This window comes from Falco punctatus (assembly GCF_963210335.1).
Source record: "Falco punctatus genome assembly, chromosome: 3".
Taxonomy (NCBI): Eukaryota; Metazoa; Chordata; class Aves; order Falconiformes; family Falconidae; genus Falco; species Falco punctatus.
In genome coordinates, this window is record NC_137582.1 from 51,778,304 (window position 1) to 51,800,795 (window position 22,492).

At 43.8% G+C, this 22,492-nt stretch overlaps 1 protein-coding gene across 5 annotated transcripts in view; it reads left to right on the plus strand.

Moving 5' to 3' along the window:
- The first annotated feature begins 1,016 nt into the window (after window positions 1-1,016).
- The window catches only part of NOL4 (nucleolar protein 4), a 201,908-nt gene continuing 180,432 nt past the window's right edge, over window positions 1,017-22,492 (plus strand). The window contains exon 1 of one of the 5 annotated variants that reach the window (XM_080381524.1): window positions 1,017-1,522. In XM_080381524.1, coding sequence (XP_080237650.1) covers window positions 1,256-1,522 — 267 coding nt within the window. In that variant the 5' untranslated portion in view covers window positions 1,017-1,255. Of the gene's footprint in view, window positions 4,200-22,492 lie in introns of all 5 variants that reach the window. The other 4 variants (XM_080381525.1, XM_080381526.1, XM_080381527.1 and 1 more) reach the window with 4 other exon arrangements.

The window sequence follows — 22,492 nt, forward strand, 5'->3', positions numbered from 1 at the left end:
GCACCCGAGCAGTCCTACATGTGTGAGCACCATCATCACACTGGCAGAACAACCGAGAGCCGCCTCCTTTCCTTTACCAACATCCTCCTGGGACTGATCTCTCTCTCCTCTGGTCCAATATCCGAGCCTATCTCGTAAATATCTGGTTTGGTTTTGGTGTTGGTTGGTGGTATTTTTTTCTTTTTTTTTTTTTTTCCCTCCTCCATCTGCTGGGATTGCCAAGTAAATAGAGGAAAATTCCTAAAAGGGCATCTGAAATTCAGTGGGACTGAATATGAGGAATTGAAATGCTCACAGACCATTATTTATTTTTTTTAATTTAAAAATACGTACTTAAAACGCTGATCGGATGTATTAGGCTTAGAAAATGGCAGGTAAGAACTTTCTTTCTTTCCAGTACCTTCATGCCCGGAGCGGGGATACCTAAAGCAAAGCCGCCCAGCCCTGGAATAAAGGGGGAGCAAAGAGACCAGTTTGCCCTTCAGTGCTTCCTCCATCCTGCGCGGCGAGGCGGCTTTAGGGAGAGGCACAGCCCGCCAGGACAGACAGAAAGCCTTGCCAGAAGGCAGCCGAGAGCTGCCGGGGCGGAGGAGGGTGGGCTTTTTTTTCTTCTTCCCCCCACCTTTTTTTTTTTTTTTTTCTTGCCTTCACCTGTGCTATCCAGGGTGAATTCGGGTGCAGCTGATGTACGGAAAAGAAGAAGGATCCGAGTCAATATTTTCTTTTCTCTTCGCTAAGCCGAGGGATAGGATTTTAATTATTTATCCACCCGAACCCTCGCCGAGTAAGGCGCTGCTGGAGCCAGTGGGATAGTCCTGCCTTGCACAATTATTAAAAAGACTGATCACGTACAGTGGAAGGATAAGAGGAGACTCCACCAGACCCGTTTTGCCTCCTGTGGAAAAAAAATAATAATAATGAAGGAGAACATTGCCACACTATTCAACTGATTGCTGCCCCCCCTCACCCATCCCCCTCCCGGCCCCCCCACCCCCCCGAACCACCACCACCACCAACCACCACAACAACAACAAAAAAATCCGCTGGGATCTGCCTGCACCGGGACCTCCTTCGCTTCGGCTCGGAGGTGGATGCATTTTTCATGAGCGCTGGGTGAACAGGTGCAAAGTGCGGCGGGGCGGCCCGGCCCCGCACCCCGGCCCGCTGCGGGGCGGCGTGTGTCTGTGTGTGTGCGTGTGTGTGTGCGTGTGTGCGCCCCGGCGTGTGCATGTGTGCGTGTGTGTACTAGGAGATTATGGAGAGCAGCGACCGGGACATGTACCGCCAGTTTCAAGACTGGTGTCTCAGGACTTACGGGGACTCAGGAAAAACCAAGACGGTGACCCGTAAAAAATACGACCGGATCGTCCAGCTCCTGAACGGCTCCGAGTCGAGCTCCACGGATAATGCCAAATTCAAATTCTGGGTCAAATCTAAAGGCTTCCAGCTCGGCAACTCGGACGAGGTCAGTGGTGGTGCTGGAGGAGGGAAGCAAGTGCTGTACGTGCCAGTCAAAACCACGGTTAGTAGAGAATTGTCTTCCTTGTTCTATGTCGGCCGCTGCAGCCCGCTCCGGGAGCGAGAGGCACAGGGGGAGCCGCAGCCACAGTTGGCTCCTTCCTCCCTCTTCCCCCAAGTCATCATCACCCATGTTGCGTTTGCCTGTCACATTATACACCGCCGAGGTCTTTGTGGGTCCTTTTATTTAAAGCGATCGTGCGCACAACACGCCCTGCCGGGTCGGTATCGTTCTCCTTCTCGTCCTCCCGGTCCCCCCGTGCCCCCCGGGCCGCCGCGGCGGGTGTGGGGTGGGCTATTGTCCCGCCGCCGCCGCCGCTCCGGCCATTGTGCCGGGCCCCGGGGCCCCGGGCAGCGGCCCCCCGCCGCCGGCGGGGCTGATCGATGCGCACGGGGGTAGCCTGCCTGGCGCACAGCCAAGCGCGGCGCCGGTCGGTGATTTGGGGGGGGTTTCCCCGGGATATCGTTGGCTTCCCCCCCCCCCCCCCCTTTTTTTTTTTTTATTATTTAATTCTGTTTTTTTAGGATTGGTGGTGGTTTGGTTTGTTGGGGTTTTTTTTGTTGTTGTTGTGTTTTTTTTTTTTTTTTTTTTTTTTTTTAATTCTTAGCCCGCAGCCCTTGAGCCGCCGAGCGGCACGAATATGCCTGGCTGGCTGCGAAGCGCCGGCTGCGACAGCCACGGCGGCGGGGAGAGAGGATGCTCAACAAAGGGAGCAAGGGTTCCGCATGACCGAAGGAAGGCTGTATTTTGTTACTCTTTCTGGGGGTGCGCGAGTCTCGCAGCCGTAAGGCTTAAAACTCGATCTGATGCGCCAGGGTAGCGTGGCATCCCCCGGCAGGCGCGGGAGCCGCAGAGCTGGGCGCAGGTCTGACAGCGGGAGAGCTATTATGCTTGGTGGTGGCAGAAGCGACAGATTTTCCTATTTAAGAAGATGGGGACTGTTGGCTGCAAGTAGGTTTTGCCTATTGAACTCTCTTAATGTATCATTATTCTTACTTCTGATGCTCTGGGTCACGCAAGCTAAGCTTCTTTTGTCTGTGCGTGGGGCGGGTGGGGAGGGGGAGCTGAGAAAGGAAAGCCGGCAATTAAAAATATTCTTGCCTGGGCATTTGGCTTGGATGAGCAATATTCTCTCTCTCTCTCTCTCTCTCTCTTTTTTTTGGAGTGGCGGTTTATTCTGACCTAACGGGAAGGTTGCTGGGTGGCGCAGCAAAGGGGGCTTCTTGGAAAGTATTCTGGGCTGGGCTGTGACGTAGGCTGCCAGGGAAATCTGCCTCTCTCTGCCTCGCTGAAGTCACCAACCTGGGCATTCCCAGAGGCCGCCTTGCATTTGCCCCCTTGTCATCAGCGCCATCATGGCTGTGAGGAGGCAAAGGTGGGAAATTATTAAAGAGTTTACAAATATGAAGACTGAAAGTGAAAGAGAAGCTCTGGACAGAGTTTGTTCCCTCTCTATGTTTTTTATTCACCAAAGCGTTCTAGGTCTGCCTATAGATTCAGGTTGTTTGGCAGATTTCTGTTCTACCATTAGATGACCGATTGCTAATCTCTGACCCCACAGGGTACTGTAAATACAGTCTATAGCAAAGACGTGTCTAGAGCAGAAGTCTCCAATTAGGTTGGTATTTTTTAATATATCTTCTGCTTACTGAAATAATAATTTTGGAGAGCCAGTAGGCAAGATGGTTTATTCCTAAAGACTATCCTTTTCACTGCAAGTTCAAAACTGTAATCAAATTCAGTATTTTTTAAAATTACATTGACTATGCTACTAAATAAAAAGGCTAACCTTAATTTTACATGATGGAATTTCAAAATTAAGTGCTGCTCTGGGCCTCTGAAACAAAAGGCTCGGTGATGATTAGCTTGTCTATTTTCTCTCACCTTTGCCAGGCTGTGAAAGCCTAGAGTCCCACCTTGCATCACCTCTTCTATTTTATTTTCAGGGTAGATAGTAATTTTTTTTCTCATTCTTTTTTCCTTCAGAGATTTCAGTCAGAGGTTGGGTGCCTTGCTGATCTTACCTTTGTTCATTTGGGGGAATCATACCCTCAAATGAGAATGTCTCTGTATGTCCCTATATATGTATTCATATAGAAGTAACTATCTTTAGACAGCTTAAGCAACAAAGCAGGCATCCTGATAAAATAAGGATGCCTGCTAATGAAATCAAGAAAGGAAAGTTAGCATGACCTATCTGTAAGCAACTCCTGAATATCTGTACATTACTTGAACAATGACATATAAACCCTTGCAGAAAAGGTCTTGCATGTAGGTAAAATTTCCTCCTGCTGGCCAATGTAAATCTGTTGTCCAACATAAATAAGAAAAGGTGATAGTCAGCACTCTCATACAACGTTCAGCTCTGAGGAACAAATACTGCCCCCTTCCTAAAGCCATCAATCTGGTGTCACTATCCCATCACAAAAGGCAGAGGAGTATTTAAGCAGACCTGTAGGGAGGCGATGGTTTGTATGAGCTATTGGCAGGGCAGAGGCAGCGCCTGCCAGGCACTGAAGGCTCAGAAACAATCGTTTTGACAGAACAGGGATGCAGCCCCTGGCCCAGAGAAAGCCAGTAGCAAAGCTCCTATTGACTTCAAGAGGCTGAGGGTTTCAGACAGCCAGGAACGATAAGGTACAGAGGGAAAGACGGGATTTTCATCAGACAGTAATTGTTGGTAAGCATTAAAAACCCATTTGCTCATTTCTTTAACTCTTACTCATTATTTAAGAGTTTATTTATTTATGACCATTAATAAACATTCCCACTGTTTTGTTTGGTTCCCCCCCCCCACCTTGTTATACCATACATTTGAGCCTGTCTAGTCCACAAAGACAGCCACAAACAGTAACAGATCCCCAAACCGTGAATCTCTCCCTCATCCTCTTCCCCTTGTCCATCACTTGATCTCACCATAGGTAAAAGTAATTTCAATTTAAAATTAATCACTGCTGGCAGCATGAGCTCTCCCTCTGTAGTAACAGGATGGATCAATTTAAAAGTTGGACGCTACAGTCACAAGCTGGTCAAAAATAAGCAAATATTCAAATACTTTGTTAGGAATTATTCTCTCCTTGAAGCTTTAAGATTTGCTGCTCAGCTTTGCTGTCAGCCAGAGAGATTTGCTCCTGATGGTGCTGTAATCCACTGCTGCTGGTAATTAGACATCATTACTGCTGCGTTAAAGGGAAAGAGAGAAGGAGAGAGGACAGGCTGGGGCTAATTAACTACTTGATTCTAATGAAAGAAAGAGAGCCTGATAGCAACTGGGAGGTTGCACCGGAACAGGCTAGATGTACAACACAGACTTAATTGAAGCAAGGGTGTCTTGCAGTCTCACAGTAGCTGAGGCTTGGTCTGCTTTCATATTCTGTGGGCAGCAGCACATGAGGTATTACTATGTTTTTTCCCTTGCCTGGTTGGTAAGTAGCTCAAAATCACAGGCCTGTCTTCAATATCAAGTTTAAGCATGCCAGCAAGGAGAATGCATAGATGATTATGTGCTGGCTTAATCTGTTTTACGGGTCTTCTCAAGAGCAACAGGAACAAATCAATTTCTGAATGTTCACATCCCTCTGCGGCCTAGGAGATGCACTTTTGGTCACCAGGCAACAACATCCCCTGCAAAACAGCCATTTTAGGTCCAGAATGGGACAGCACACAGTAAGGTATTCCTATATACAACTCAGCGAGTACCTGCCTTCTGCAACTTTTCAGATTGCTACTTCACTGTAGGTTTTCTTTCATTAAGCCCAAGCTGCACTTTGTGAAAGTAGCGAAATTATGCCTAGCCTAGACACATTGTATATATGTATTAAGCCAACAAATATGCCAAATGGCTGAGAGTATGGGCTCTTCATGGTTGGTACTCACAATCCATAAGGAGGCATGGAACTAATATTTCTACTACAATATCTTTTCTCACTCTATACATGATTTTTATGGTGGATTTTTTTTTTCTCTGTATTTCCTGCATAGTTCTTAAACTGGAACTATCTGTTGATTGGCAATTTGAAAACAAATTTATTTTCACCACTTTTCTTTCTCTTGCTTGATGTTGTCCATAGACAGAAATATGGCTCCTAAAATCAGTGTTGATTTAAAAATAAGTTATAAAATAATGGCCCAATCTGTATCAGTGGATTGTAAGCAGAACTTTTCTTTAAAAAAAAGAATGGTCAAGATGACTGCAGGATACTCTCAAATATAGAATTTACACAGTATTAGCAAACTAATAGAATATAACCTTAAAGGCCAAGTTCAGATTGCTTTTATGTCATTATTAATTTGGAATGACTCCACTGATTTTAATGAAGTCGCCAGCCTAATGTATGAATTTTCCTGTGCTTTCTTTTATGTTTTTCAACTACAAGCATAGAACGAACTTTCATTCAGAAACCAGATTTTGTTCAGTTTAGTTAAATCTCTAGATCCTCCAGGAGGATCTGGTACTTCTTGGATTGCTGCTAGTAAACCAGTGAGGCTCTCTGCAGGTGCGGTGCTGTACTACTGAAACTGATTACAGGATTTAGGGCTTAAAGTTACAGGCCAGTCAGTTCTACAGGACAGGCTGTATCTCAGCCCACCTCTTGTTATGTTAGTGGTGAAGAATAGTAGATTGACATGAGAGTTTATGGTTCATTTGATTTTCTAGAAATGACTTTGTTTATGAACAATACAAGAAACAGATCACAGTATAAATAGCTTATATGCCAAAATATGGTGCTTTAAATTATCTTATGTTTTAGATTGTTCATTATTTTAGGGATTTTTATAGCAATCTGAAAACAAGCAGCTTTGCTTCATTGTGTTTCTCCCCATTTTTGCAGCCATCAATATAAAGAATGAATAAAAGTGTTTGTCAAATACATATCGGTAGCTCTGTAGCCTACTGAACTGCCAGCACATCATGGCAGTAAGTACCTTGGAAAGGTGATGCTGAGGGTGAGCTATAATTTATCCCAAGGTGCAGTTCTGTGGTAGTTTACAGTCCTGTTAAATGCACCTTCCAGGCTCAGAAGCAGTATTCAATCCTGCCGTATCCGTCCCATTTTAACTGCCCACCACATTTTCCATAGCCCCTGTTCAGGTCTGCAGAGCTTTGTCTCCTCCCATTACCCACAGCCTCTGCCCTGCTGTTTGCAGACCTCCCGGTGGACTTAGTGAGGGGGGATGCTGGTGAATCAGATAGACAGCGCTGGAAAATGGTCATAGCAGATGGAACAAACTGGGTTTAGTTGGCAACTCTTAATGCAGGCATTCAGCGACGTGTTCATGAACAAAGACAGTAACTCTGTCCTGAAATTTAAAAATGTTAAAGTGGCCATATGTAAGATGCCATCTCCACACGTGTGTGTGAGAGAGAGGCAAAGGAAGAGGTAAAAGAGAGAGAAATGCAAGATTTCTTGGTAACAATGTTGTGCTAGATTTTTCCAAAGAAACATGAGCCAAAGAGGAAATTTTTCAACCTGGAGCGTTTTAAAGCAGTCCTTCTGCAAACCTAGGAAATGTTAATGTTACTTTAGAAACATTAAATAGGGTGTAGCAGTACCCTAGCAAAAACTGCTATTGATGTATTCATCCCATATATACATGTATGTAGTGAGAGACAGGATGACAGATTCAGTGCTATAACCTGCTGAAGGCCAGGCTTGTAGTTCAAAAGCCCAAATATTTCCAGTGATCCAAAATAGAAAATCCCAGTTTAATTTTCATGCTGCTGTGAACCTTTGCTGAGAAGACTGAGGTGACAGTGAACTTGGTCCTTCACTGTCTTACCCTCAGCCTCTTGTCAGTGAAGCTGCACTGGATTCAGTCGTGATGCAGCATGGTAAGGACTCCAGCTCAGACACTTCAGCCCTGTGTTTTCTTTATACACACTGAGCGTTGTTTCTGTAGCTACACAGCTACGTGATCAGTGGGAAATAAGTAGGCATTTATTAGCAGGTTAGTGCTAAAATGGGCTGATAGACATCAATACAGCACAACGGGACTTTTTCTGATCTCTTTATGGAGAAAGTTTCCCTACCATCTGAGGTGATCACCATTGCTCTTGTTCAATGCTTTAGACAGAAAGGAGACACGATCTGGAGAGAGTACGCGCATATATACACAGAAAGATTCTGTGTAGAGAGGGCTCATCCTCAACACGGGCCCCTGGGGAAGAGGGCTAGTGCTAGTGTTGGACAAATGTGGGAGTTAATGATTCAACTTGCATTTTATGCTACAGAAATAAATTAAAATTGGCTGACATTGAGCCGTAATTTTTGGTATGCTGTTGAAAGAAGGCAACCGGCAGCTGCTGGGTTTCGTCTGAAGGAAGCTATTTGGGTCCTGATCTTTCCCCGTACGCAGGATACACCTGTCAAGAGTTTGCCAGTAAAAGAGGAACAAAAAAAGCAGGGCATATAAATGAGATAGATATGGAGAAAGATCATGAGACAGTGTGGCAGGGAACACGGTCCAAGAGGATCATACCAGAATCTGCAGCCTCCCATGCACCACTGAGCATCACAGGTATCTTTTGTCCCTTGTTGAGTAGGTTGACCCTGGTCAACACAGCCCCCCAAATGAGTAGATCTTTCCAGGATGTAAAAGACGTTTTTAATGTTGTAGTTGTCATTTTAACCTGCCAGAAGTCTCTCTGACTTTAGAAGACTCAGGAGGTATTAGCTGGTGCTTGAGACTTGTTTGCATTGTCCTGCAGCAGCACTGAAAGTGATCCTGTAGCTTTCTTAAATTACCTTTTTGTTCTAAAGAGATTAGCCTCAAAACCTTACATTTCCACTAGCAAGGTGCTTTCTAATGGTTTTAAAACATAAAGTATCCAGGTAGGCATTGCCAATATCCAGGAAAAACTTGGTAAAAGTAATGCCGTTTAGCATTCTTCTGGATGTAAAGGGATTTTCTCCGCAGTGGTCAACTTTATCATGGGCATTTGTATAGCCTTCTAACTGCTTACTCAATAACTCTGCAAGCTGCAAAACCTGACAGTTAACTATATGCATCTGCTGGGATTACAGCTAGTTGTTGAAATTGAATTGTAGGGTTTGAACCACTTAGTTGTATATATGGATACTCTCCAACTTAGGGGGGCGTTTACTTAATAGTTCTGATCTATGTCAGAGTTAACCTCAAGTAAAGAGTTTTTTTCAGAAATGAATTTTCTGTATAGACTTGGAAAGACAGTTTTTATTAAATGACCTACTTGAGCCTAGGATGAAGCTCATTCAACCTTTTTCATTTGAGAGCCTGTAATTAAGCTCCTCTGGGAAATGAGAGGTTTTATATATTATATTGCCAGTAAGGTCTGTGTGTCTGAAAGTTGTGTAAATTTTCTTACCCCAAAGTTTTTAATACAAGCGGAGATGGATGCTATAACATTTTGACTGTACTTAAGAAAATTTAGGAGGTGACATCATTTGCACTTAAATGACTTATGACTAACTCATTGTACAATTTTTAAACGAGTGCTCTCTTTTTTGCCTCCGGACTTACATGTACCACTACCAATACTGCCAGGTGGATTTTGTAGAAAACTTCCGTTCAAGGCAGATCCAGAGCTGAAGTCACTGCCACTAAATCATTATCTGTAGGGTAAGGCAGCATTGTGTTGGCATATGGGAAATCAAACTTGTGAATGGACCAATGCTCACTACCCTGAGCTGACAGAAGAAGAGTGACAAGCAAGTAATTACACAAGTATTTAGATACATTAAGCGAAGAACAGCTACGGTATGGCCAGAAGTTTCAGCAGGTAGGAAAGACAAGGAGTATAAAAAGGTTTCAAAGAACTTTATTTTTCAGTGTGTATCTTCTCTGTTGTGGGTGCTGAGGAAATACCTATCCTGGGTTTACATTTTTCAGGTGATGAAACTGAAGAATGGTCAGAAGTAGAGAAATTAAAAAAAGAGTTGATGACAAATCAAGATGTCAATTTGCAGTGCATCGGGACTAATACAAATCTAAGAACACTAAAGAATTTAATGAAATAACTAAAATATTATTAAAATGTATTATTTGCCACTATATATGGCAATGATACTGGACAATGGCAAAAAAAGTACTAGAAAGAGAGAAAATAAGGTGGTAAAGATAGTTCATAGAAATGACAGACCAGTGAACCATATTTCAACACCAGGGGGAAAAAATCAATAAGAAAATAATCAAAAATAGAGTTAAGTGTCTATATGAACCATACTTGGGTTTTGCAACTAGTTTGCGTTTTGTAAGAGTTAATTATGTTCCTCTAACCTGTTGTGTGAAGAAGTCTTAAAAACAATTTTCAGGTGAGACTTTGGTTCTGGCTTCCTCTGAAATTAAACCAATCCAATTCTGACTTTATTAAAGCAGGGCTGAAACTTTGGCAGTGATGACAAATGAAAGCTGGTGGAGAGTGGGAAACCATAAGAAGCCTTTGAGAGCTATACAAATGCAGCCCAATGTGCATATATATACACCCTTAAGTATATATGTATATATATAGGCACAAAGCTCAGAAAAATGAAGGGGTTTCAGCACTGGATGGAAATGCAAAGTAATTAGGTTAAGCAAGTCGAAGAATTTGGAGGGAAAATAGAAATATCATAACAAAGGAAAAAAGGAGAAATCATGGCAGGCAGAATTCCCTACAGACCACTGCCAGATAATTTACATTTATGCCATTGTGACATTAGCTTTTTGAAAGGAAAGGACGAATTCAAGCTTTTCAATCACATTTAAAATGCATAGAATTAGTATAACATCTCAAGGGAAATATTTAGGAATAACTCCAAACAAATCAATAAGCGTATTTACAATAAGCATAGTAGGTATAACAAAAATCTGCATTAGGAAAAGTATAGGGAATAATGTTGAAAACTTATTCTTCTCATTAATTAAATGGTATTTCCTTGCCTTTAATAACATGCTTGGTGTATTTATCTCATCTCTAAAAGGTCATGACAGATGAAAGGTCCAGGGAAGGTAACTAAGCTAATTAAAGAAGAGGAGTACTTGGAACCATTAAAATCTGTTTCTCTTATATCACCCAGAAAGATGAACATTAAAAGAAAATGCACGGTAGAAAACAGACATGCGAAGAGGCAGAAAGAAGCTGAGAGAAATGGTGTGGCATAAATACTGATGAACAGCAAAGAAAGGGAATTCAGCAGCCACCCCTTTTAATCCTATTCCATCATCTAAGACTCTTTTGACAACCATCTCAAAAGCTAAATTCAAAACTGGGCCGTTGTTTTATAACCTGTAGTGTTGGGAATGAGAAGTCTTCATTGCATCCCCTAGAGAAACTCTGAATGATTTCACCGAAACTTCTTCCATGGATTTTACAAGAGAGTGATAGCTCTGTGGCTCTCATAAGGCTGTAGCATGCTCTTTACGTCAGTTCAGCTTGGCTGGCTGGAACAGAAGTGAGGATGAGGTCGCGTTCCTGCCCTTCCTGCGCTGTGCCCCTGGGAGTGCGGGCACTGGTGATGGCACTTGCCTCTGTCTTGCTGTTACCTGGTATCCTGCAGCATCTCCCAGGTGTTTTGCCATAGAGCATCTGTCAGGGTTAGTCATAGTTCTACCCATACAGTCAACACAAGGAAAGACTTCTGGAGCGCAGTGAAATCCCAGCATCTTCCCATCCCTTTCCTCTTTGTACTAAATTTTAATATTGCTGGTGGTCTCAGCCTTCATGCTCTTGTTTCATGAATAGATTATTAGGTTTTTGGTAGGTGTTCTTAGGTTGGCTGAAGCTAGCTGTCGTTATTGCACAATGCACCTGTACGTACCGTACTTTGTTTAGGGATTTATTTGTTTATTTACTAATTACTGAGCTCTGAAACATCCTTTGCAGACTCCCTTGGAGATTGGGACTAGATGGTCTGTGGGTTGTAGTGTGGACTGTAGCAGTTTCTATGGCTTGTTGCAGTAGTGGTATTACTAGTCTGGAGGAAGGGAGGAGACAGTCAAGTATCTGAGCTCCAGCACTATCCTATGTGGACCAGTGCATGAGATTATTGTGATTTATACAGAACGTTTGTGACGAACCACCTCTCTTTATCAGTTTACTTCACTTGGTGATGAGAAGTAATGTTATGTTTTCACCTCTGTATTTTTGTCTACTTGTGCTAGCTTTTTTGTGTCTGTATTTGTTGCAACTATTACCAAACTCATACTACAGTGGGAAAAAAAGATAAAAAGAGCAGAATTATTAGAGAATTAATTGCAAATATGATAGGAAATTAGCTCATTCAATTTCTGGAAGACTTTGCTTTTGACCAGTCTGACCAGCAAGTGTCTCATATATATAATTACATGACTTGCCCCTTTGCATTTCTCAAGAAACTGCAGTGGAAAAGAAAAAAGAATGTAACTCATCCTTTTCTCCCTTAATCTAGATATAGTCATAATTTTTTTTTATTACATCTTTTGATAACCTTTATCTTTTTATATTCTGAGAGTTCAGCAAAGCTTCACGGCCATGGTTGCCATAATACTAAAGTATTTCATTCATAGCAAGCAAACAGCTCAGCCTCCTTTTAATGAGTGCTATATTCCAATGCCAGGCATCTGTCTCAAACCAGGTTCAGACAGACCACATCTATTTACCTCTTTTTTCTCAATTTGGGCTTATCCAGCAAGGAGATGGGACAGTAAGTTCTGTATGGATGCAGCAGCAAAAACAAGAGTTTCTCCAAAAGATGCATTTTGTGAACTCATTGCACTTTGACTCTGCGTTTTTTAGAAAGCCTAAACAAATCCTCTGCTGTGTTTTACCAGTGCACAAGGCCTGATTATCATTGTTTTGGTGTAATTTGAGAGTTGAATTGGGCATATGGTGAGCTTTCAAGTAGTTAAATTTGCACCGAAGCAAACAATAAAGCAAAATAAATAAAGCTAGTTCTAGAGCTGGATAAGACTACTTTCTCCCTTTTAATTGCCCTTCTGTATATTATTATTCTCTGCAGATCAGCCCAGTTTTGGCAAGTTACCTCTTGAAAAGATTGTTTTACCTGTATTCCTAATGAAAACTTAAATTTTCAACGTGAACCAAAAGGACTGCTTTCAAAAACTGAGCAGGGAAAAAGTATTCCTAAATAGGAGAAAGAGGGTCAAATTTTATTGATAGTAATAAATAGATAATTTTAATTAATAGCATTCTAATGAACTATGTCTTTTCTGCCACTTATCATTGAACTTGGGTTAAGCAAGTTTTTGGGTTTTTTTTTAGAAATTTAATTCTTAACAACTGTAAAGTCAGTACAATTTCCACATATACAGACTTCAAAAATTCTAACAAATCTGCATTATCATGCTTGCTGTAATCTGAAAGCAGGCAAATAAAGTACAATATAGATGGTTATGTGAAAATATTTTAAAGTGAATTAGTACTTTGCTTAAAAGATCCAAAGAGCGAACTAACAGACCTACAAAAGAGCTGGAAAACTGTAGCTGTGTGAAGATGGAAGGAGTCAAGCCAGTGAAATCTCTGAGGCTTTGAAGGACCGGTCCAGTCGTCCTAAATTGCGCTGGATGAAATACCCTCCTGGGATAGGACCGGCAGAAGCTCTGTGAATCAGTTTTTTTGGCACAGAGATTATGTTTTGAAGACATAGTGCAGCCCCTGAGTGATGCTTAGGCTTTGTAATGGGCAGTGTCCAATGGAGGAGCCCACTCACAAAGCATCCGCCATGTGTGCTCCACACCTCGATCACTTGATATCGGTTGACTGGGTGGCAATGACTAATTCTCAATAGGATACGTTCAGATCAAGTTCTTCCTTTTGTAAACAGTAATTTACCTGTACCTGGTATCCAATTTTGCCACAGGATATTCCAATGTGCTAGACCAGCACTTAGTAAGTGTATAGACATGTTTATAAAATGTATAAAAATATCTAGAAAGGTTTAATTACAGCAAGGCCAAATTCAGCTTTAAAATAAATATTAGGAGCACCCTACACCCACCTCTTTGGTTATAATCTGTAATGCCAGTGTTGCACTCATCACAATGCACTGTATAGACAGATCTTTGTTGTAGAAATCCCCATATTCTGATTGTTTAGGGAGGGAAAAACCAAACTGGAGAATGAGCTTGATCTTACTCCTTTAAACTTTCTATATACTTAAGTTGATTAAAAGTGCATCTCTCATCCAGTCCCCTTCCCAACTAAACATACACAACACACTCACCCCCATTACGCTGTTGAGGTTGTTTGTTTGCTTCTTTTAAGTATTCTCACTTTTCTATGGATATTGCATTAGGACATCTGCTTGGGGAGAATTCTTTTTCCCTTTTCCCTGTCTCTTGGAACTATATATGCATTAGAGCAATTCTGCTTCTAATAAGAGTGGAATAAAAGTGAGATGAGAGAACAAATAAAGTGTTAAAGCTAATCAAGTATAAACAAACTTTGGCTTAATAGCTTCCTCTGAACTCATCCTAAAGCAAGAAAGTCAGCTTTGGGAGAGGTGGAGGCTGAGGAAAGTAAAATAAGCCTGGAAAACACATATTACACATGTCATAGTAACAATTAACAATAATAATAATAAGAATAATAACAATAACAATAATAATAGTAATAAAGCTAATGAAGTAAACCAGGTAAAATGAGGCTGATGCTTCCTGCTAATTTGGTGATAAAACTACTATTGATCTTCCAAACTAGTATTTAAACAGCTAGGCATACCTGTTGGCTACCTATAAGCACAGAACAACCTTAAGATATGAACTACCTAACAATTAAAACTGTCTGGAAAATATGAGGAAGATGAAACACAATTTTTTAGGGGGTGTTTTCATGGAAATTTGATTTAAGTGAAATTTTGAATAAATTCTATGTCTATTCCCAAGCATTTATTTAAAATTTGAGTTTATTAGTTACCATTTAATGAGTATCACAGTATGACATAGCAGAAAGTAGCTAAGCACCAGACACTAAAAACATTGTCGTTACACAAATAGGTGCTAGATACACCTCCCAGTTTGAATGTGAATGTGTTCACCATTGTGTCATTGCCCCAATACCTATTTGATGTCCCAAGTGCTACGCATTTTCCTTGATCCTTGTCATTTGTCTTTGCTGCTGCAGATAATTTACTAATAGGCAGAGAACAGTCTTTTTCCTTGTGTTGTTGCCTTTATTTCCAGACCTCGAGGCCTGCTGTTTCTCATTTTGAATTCCAATCCAGTGGCAGGTGCCAAGATTCAAATGTATATTATCTACAGGCAGTAGGATCAGCCCGTTTGTGTAACATCAGTTGAACTGAACCACTCACTGTGCTGGCTGCATTTTAATATTTTTAATCTTTCTTTGGAAGACATGCTATTTTGGTGAGCAACCAAAAGCAGTCTAAGCTGCACACAAGAGGAGATCTACAAATGGGTTGCTAAATCTAGGCTTCTGTAAAATGAAAAAAAAACCCCAAAACAAAAGAAAACAAAAAACCTTAAAACCATGTAGCTGGAGATTCTATTGGGTCCAATCCACCCACAACCATCTGGAGCAGTAAGTCATCTATCATATTTATCTAAACAAAACTTTGGACATGACATGAGGAGAAATGAGGGGTGTAAGTTGAGCTGAAATAAATTGTACATTGCTCTTTTAAAACGTTCAAGGCCAAGAAGGGCGATTTTAAGAACTGCTGAATGACATTACCATAATAATGTGAAATAGACCATTTTCAAGGCAAAAAAAACCCTGTTCCCGCTGAAGTCAATAGCAAAATCCCACTGACTACAATAGCGGTGGGATTGGTCTGCTAAGTAGCAAGCCATGCTTTAAAAAAAATCAATACTTCAATTTTACAAGGTAATATGGATAGCAGCTTCGCTGCCTGTTATCAGACCCCATAGTCTGTGGATTCTCTCCCTCCAACGCCACCGAGGTTCAGCACCTATCTTACGAATCATTGAGAGGAAAGACATAAGCCGTTCCGAGGCATGTCCCCGGCCCCTGCCCGGGGGGGTCCCCGGGGGCGGGATGCGCGGCCTCCCCCCCCCCCCCCCCCCCCCGCCGGGGCCGCTGCGGGTCGCGGGTCGCGCTAATCGCTGCGGGTCGCGCTGTAGCGTTTGACGCCCGGTACTTCAGCTCCGGCCCTCAGCGTGTCAACAATAAACAGAAATGCCCTGAAATGGGTCGGGTTTTCATCTCGCACCACACCACAAACACCACCGGCGACATTTTCGTTTTGCATTTCCCTTTCGCGTTTGGAGCACTGCGGTGTTGCGGTTCAAAGCAGAGCTACATCCCATACGTTCATCTTCACACAAAGGATATACATAGGTTTTGACAGAAAGAGAGGCGGGCTTTGGGGGAAGGGGCTGAATTTTGCCTCGCCGGCAAGAGAAGGGCAGCCAGCCCGCTGTATTTTTAGTCCCTGGAGCTCAGAGCGTCCCTGGCCACACGGAGGGTTTGCGGGGTCCCTCCGCTCCGGGGCACGCCGCGCCCCCGAACCCGCGTGTGCTGGGAGCTGGAGCCGCCCGGGGCTGGCAGGCGGCGGGCCGGGCGCTGGCAGGAGGCGCGGTGACCGTGACTCCATCGGACATAATGAGCGCAGCGGCTCGGCAGCCGGCAGACATTTCCTTCACCCCTCCCCCTGCAGCCATATGGTGCCGTAAACAACCGCCGCGCCGTGCGGGGTTGGGGTTTTGTTGTTGTTGCTCCCCCCGCCCCTTCTCCCCGCGCCGCACAGGCCGCCCCGGCTCCCAGGGGTGCCGCCCGGTGCTCGGCAGCGCCTCTCCCCGGCGCACCTTGCCGGCGGCGGGGGGCGGCGGGGGGCGGCGGGCGCGGAGCGGCGCCGGCTGCGGAGGGGCCATCTGCCGGGGCCGCCCCTCGGGGGCCCGCGTCCCGGGGCCTGGGGCCGCCCCGCGGGAGGCAGCCGGGGCCGCGACGCCAGCTGGGTGCGGGGGCTGCCCTGAGGGGCGCCGCTCCAGCCCCCACCGCTCCAGCCCCCACCGCCCCAGCCCGGTGCCGCTCCGCCGCCGCTGCGGCTCCATTAATTGATTCAGGGCCTGGGCTGGCATTGAGGGCACGGGGGAGGGGGGAGCGGGGAGCGGGTGCGGCTGTGCCGCCACCGCCTCCCCCCGCCTGTTCCTATGGTAACAGTGAAATACCTCCGGGACACGCACACGCACACCCGCTCCTCACTCCCACTCGCGGAGCGGGGGGGCCCGGCCGGGCCCGGCCACCGCGCCCTCGGCAGCGCCCCCCCGCCGCGCGCGCGGTTCCCATGGCGACGGGCTGCGGCAGCACCTGTGCGGCCACCGCCGCCGAGGCGGCGCAGAGCGCCTCCCGCCCGGCCATCGCCGCCTCCCCCCGGCCCCCGCCGCAGCCCGGCCTGGCTCCCGCGGGGGCCCGCTGCGAGGCCGTGCCAGCCCTCCGCAGAAAGGGCTGCGGCTGGCAGGGGCGGAGGGGTGGCCCACCCGCCCCGCGGCCGCCGTCCCGCAGCCGCCGGGCCTCGGCCTGTGCCCCGCCGCGGGCGGTGCCGGCCCCGCGCGTTCGGTCAGAACGTGAGGTAAAATAGTGGCTCCGGAGTATTTTTTCCGTGCAGCAAATGCCCAGTGCCTGCCCAGCGCGGTGGTTACTGCTGGCACTGGTAGCACCCAGAATAATGCTAGTGCTGGAGATAGGCGGGTGATAGCCCTGTCTGGCCAGAGCAGCCGTGTGGGCGGATTTCTATGCCAGCCTGCCTTGTTCCCAGCAGGGGATGGGTGCTGGTGCATGTACGAGGCCGTATGGCTGTTAGCTATTTCATCAGACACCCGCAGCATGCTTGCACCATGGCCCTATAGCCTGCAGACATCACAGGCCTCTGGGAACAAGTGGTCTGACTTAGGGAAGCCCTTGTCTTTGGAAACAAGCCCCAGGTGCCTTAAATAAATTCACTGTACCATGATGTGATGCCACAAGAGACACTGCTGGCAGGTGTAGGGCTGCCCAATGGCACTGCAGTTACAAATAAATAACTTGCTGTAAATAGTGACATGTCATGGTTGGCATGACTTGAGGTGCAGGGAGTGGAAATAAAGCCTTGCGCCACTGTTACTGCTGGTGTTCACCCTTTCTTTCTGCTTTTGCCAGGACCCGGTACTTAAGACACCTTACCACTTAGACTTAAGACTTGCTTACCAGCCCTGATGCTCTCTTACTGCGTGTAGGTAGCTGTATGGTATGAGGCGTAGTATATAGTTACAGCTATTGCTGAAAAGCAGTGTTGCTCAACTTTCGGCCCTCAAGGTACTAAACTGGCTATTACAGGCTATAAAAACTTTTGTGTGGAGTTACGAAAATGTGGTCTTGGGTCCCTGATGTGCAAATAATCCGATCTATTCTGAAGCCAGGTCTGTCCCTCCAGAGAAGACTTGTAAGTCCCATCCTCCATGCAGCTGAATGGGGCAGCCCAGAAACTGGGAAGAGGGGGCAGACAGGAGGAACGTCCTTAGCCCCAGTTACTAGAAGTTTCTTTTTTAGCCGTAATATGAGAAAACTATTTTTTATCAGCTTCACTAAATGCTGGATTGCGTGTCATCAAATACAGCTGGAGGACTCCCATTGTCTTTAATAGAACACAGCTGAGACCTAGAAAGATAGTAAAATACCTGACCAATAGTAACATCACTCATGAAAATAAAAATTTATTTCCTGTGTGAAAAACTAACCACAAAACTGTATCTGTACCCTAAAGATGTTAATGTAAAAAAGAGCAGGAATCTTTCTCTATAGAAGTTAAAATAGCTTAAAAATTGAGAGTTACCAACTGTTACAAATTCATTTTGAATCCCATGGTGTTTGTCATTTTTTATTTAAAAAAAATCATCTCCAGTCAAATGCTCATGAAAATTCTACTTTTGTGTTAAAAAATGAGGCAAAAATCATTTAGTAATCCCCACAGCTGTATAGAAGAGATTGTCAGTCGTAGCAACAACTCCCTGTCAGTTCTCAGAATCTCCCAAGGACTGTAGGTATTTCATTATCAGCCTTTTGACTGATGAGTGTATAAAATGCTAGTGGTTAGTGTGGTTGTAGAGACTGATACTATTGATTCATAAACCATGAATGGTCTTGCAGGCTGTGGTTTGAGAACTTTCACTTTAAAATCTGCAGATGTCCCAAGTGGACCCTGTAGACTTAGAAACCAGGAAACAAAATAAGTGTGCTTTTTTTCCTAAATCATAAGAGTTTTCAGACTGATTTAATGATTTTCCATACTGTATTTCACCAATTCAAGTATCCGTTAAATAATTATTATTGAAACAAAGGCCACAAATATGAAAGATGAGAAAATGAAGGTTATAATTTCAGCAGGATCCTGAACATAATGCCTAATAATCTCTTTGAAAAAAATTCAGAATAAAACTCCAAATAGTTTAATTACAAACATAGGAACACTGAATATATCTTACATTATATAAAGCTCAGCTTCATAATAGGGGAGTCTAGAAACTTCAGTCCCCAGAATTTACAAATCAGATTGTAAAAACTTAATGTGAAAAAAATTGCATGAGTATTCTGCATCATAAAGCAAGCTCTGGAGAAGGAGAGCATTCTACTAAATGGCTTGCTGAAGATAGTATTTCCCAGGTGCCATCCCGCCACAACCAGGAGACATTCTTTCTGCTGCAACACAGGAGCACAGGAGGATCAAATGTGAAAGGAACATCAATGTCATTAATTCTTGGGTCCATAATTCTAATCGGTTGACTTCTGCAGGACAAAAAATGCAAAATAAATTGCTGCAATACCTACAGCATCAATAACTTGCAAGAATTAATTCAGAAATTTTATACAGCTTGAGTTATACATAGCATCAGATGAGTTGATCATAATGGTTCCTTATAAACCATTATAATCATCACCACCATAAAAAGAAGTGTGACCAGCAGGTCGAGGTGATTCTTCCCCTCTACTCTGCTGTCATGAGACCCCACCTGGAGTACTGTGGCCAGCTCTGGAGTCCTCAGCATAGGAAAGACACAGACCTGTTAGAGCAGGTCCAGAGGATCCACTTAGAGGGCTGGAACTACTACTCCTATGAGGAAAAGCTGAGAGAGTTGGGATTGTTCAGCCAGGGGAAGAGAAGGCTCTGGGGAGACCTTATTGCAGCCTTTCAGTATATAAGGGTGCTTATACGGAAGAAGGAGAGAGACTTTTTACCAAGGCATCTGTAGAGATAGGACAAGGGGCAGTGGTTTTAAACTTAAAGAGGCTAGTTTTCAGATTGGACTTAAAGAAAATTTTTTTTACTGTGAGGGTGGTGAGACACAGGAACAGGTTGCCCAGAGAAGCTGTGGATGCCCCATCATTAGAAGTGTTCAAGGTCAGGTTGGATGGGGCTTTGAGCAACCTGATCTAGTGGAAGGTGTCCCTGCCCATGGCAGGGGATTTAGAATGAGGTGACCTTTAAAGAACCCTTAGGCCAACCCAAACCTTTCCATATTTCTGTGATTCTGTGATTCTGTCTCTGTAACTCATGATACCCAGTATAGCTAAGGTCTGGGCTGGACGAATGCGAACAGTAGGGTGCTAGACTGGATGCTGTCATTGTAATAGATTTATTTCAGTGAATATGCAAAGCTGGAACAGATACCCTGAATGGAGAAGGAATGTCTGTAAGCTATAAGCAGAAAGAAGGACACAAAAACAAAAAACAAGGAGCATCTGAGCAGAAAATCTAATAGGAAAAAATGAAATGGAGCCACCACCTTTTTTGCTTCAACATCCAAAATCTGAGGGAGTTTCAGAAAGATTTTTTTGGGTGTCATCAGAAATCATAAAATGCGTTTGTCAAAAAGCCTGAAGAAAAAGTATTCCTGACCCCTGGAGGAGAGTGCAATGATGGCATTTTGTTGTGAAGTACCCTCAGATGGCAAGTTACTGTTAAAAATGACTGAGCAAGATGGGAAGTGGGTTGTAGTGATGAATAGATAGATGGAATAAAACCCTAGATACAGAATGAAACCCCATCCTAAATGCATTGTACCAGCTGGTAACAACTACCTCAAGGGTCTGTTCGTTTTTCTTCAGCAAAGTTTAGCCAGCTTGCCATGCCCGTGAAGTATTACTGAATCAAATTGAATTTAATTTCACACACACACACATAAGTAAAAAACAAACACATGTATTTACCAGACATGCAGCTGTGCCTGGTGTCTCCCCAGAACACCAATTGCAGGATACATGCAGAATACCCCCAGTGAAAAGTTATGCTAGAAATGGTTCAGTTTGATGGGTAATTGCTGTGTCATTTCCCTTTAAGGGCTGTAGCACTCAAAATACAGTACTGTAATAGGCTATTTGCACGGAACAGAACAGGGTTTGTCTGTGTGGTCTTTTTAACATCTTGGTGATCCATGCAGATTTGGCAGTTGTAGACATAGGATTTTGAATTTAGAGTTTTCCTAGTGAGGAGAACTGGACTTTATTGTGGTTTGGGTAGCAGGTGTGACTTGTCAATAAAGTAATAGGGTATTTCTCTTGGAGCAGACAAGGCCTAAATGATGTAGATAAAGTAGTTACTCGTCTGCATAGCTGACTTCATCTGTTGACTTCAAGTGCTTTGAAGTCTTTTAGGTTATTTGCAGTTAGTGGTTGCTATAAAGTAACAGCAAATGAGTGGGTACAATGTATTTACAAAGGGAGAGATGTGATACAAGAATTCTTACTACACTGGCATCCTTGATTTCACGAAATGTTTCATGATATACATGAGCTCCTTCTGCAGTGTGTCTTGGGAAGTGTAGTCCAGGAACAATCAAGCCTGACGTAAGGAAAAGGTGAAGGTTTGAGCAAAGCAAGTTGCAGCTTCCTGTAGGCACATCAGCATCTCAGAAGATGCAGTTTAATGTTGAACTGATGCAGAAAGAATTGCAGATTCAGTCCTTGTTAATGTTTTGTTGAGCAGAATAAAAATGTTGTTCATGTTGTCAGCAAGATGAAAATAGATGTTGGCTGTCCTTTGTAAGATAGATTTGAGGCTTTATACCCTTAGCCACCTCTAATGTATATCTAAAACTGTCATCTCTGTATCAGCTTTGCTGAGGAACTAAAACTGATGATGGTGTTCCCTAGTCCTTTGCAGGCAGAGCATGATTTTAGAGACAGTAGGAGAATTTGGGAGGTTGATCCATATTTTATTAAAGTCAATGTGAGTCTTCAATGGGATTTTTAATTATGTTACTATTCGTGATGAAGGAATGTGCTGGACCCTTTGCAAAGAAAACTGTTTTCGACAGGAGCAGAGCAGGAGCTGGGAGCTACGCTGGAAGCGTGGCAGTGATCTGGCAAAGCCTTAGGGAGGTGATCACCTATTTCTCACTGCTGCTGAGAGGGCCTTGCTAACTCTTTCTCAGCAGAGAAACTTTATTCCCCAAATGAATCCTAAAGAGTGCTAGTATTGTGTCTGTCTTCCAAGTGAACATGACTAAGGAACAGCAGTACAGCAGTCTGCAAACCTTTTGTAGCAGGCGGTTGGCATGGCCTCAGCCAAAGATTCTGCATTTACCTCTACTAGTCTGTAAATTTGCCTCTTAGAGGCAGTGATGAAAGGTACCTTTCATCAGAAGAGTCATTTAAGATGAGACAGAAGAAATTACATCATGAACAACAGAAAGCAGTCCCTTTTCTGTCAGGATGTGTGCTAAGTGACCATTTGATTTGTTGTTCATCTGTAATGTCCCTGATTTTGTATAGTACTATTCATCTCAAGAGATCCCATAGCACATTGCAAGCTAAACTGTAAATTACAACCAGCTCTGGGTTGGATGGCTGTATCCATCAGTCAAACTATATGCAGCATGTATATGTAAAGAGAGGAAGACAAACATTATTGTCATTATTATTACTGAAGACATCTGAGTGTTGTTCTCATTATCTTAATACGCAAAGGCGTGAGAAAATGGGCAGGTCACTTAATATTGGTGAATTGTGGTTTTGCTACAGTTCGAATGCAGTAGTTTAAGATATTGGGAGACAGAGCGCCAAAT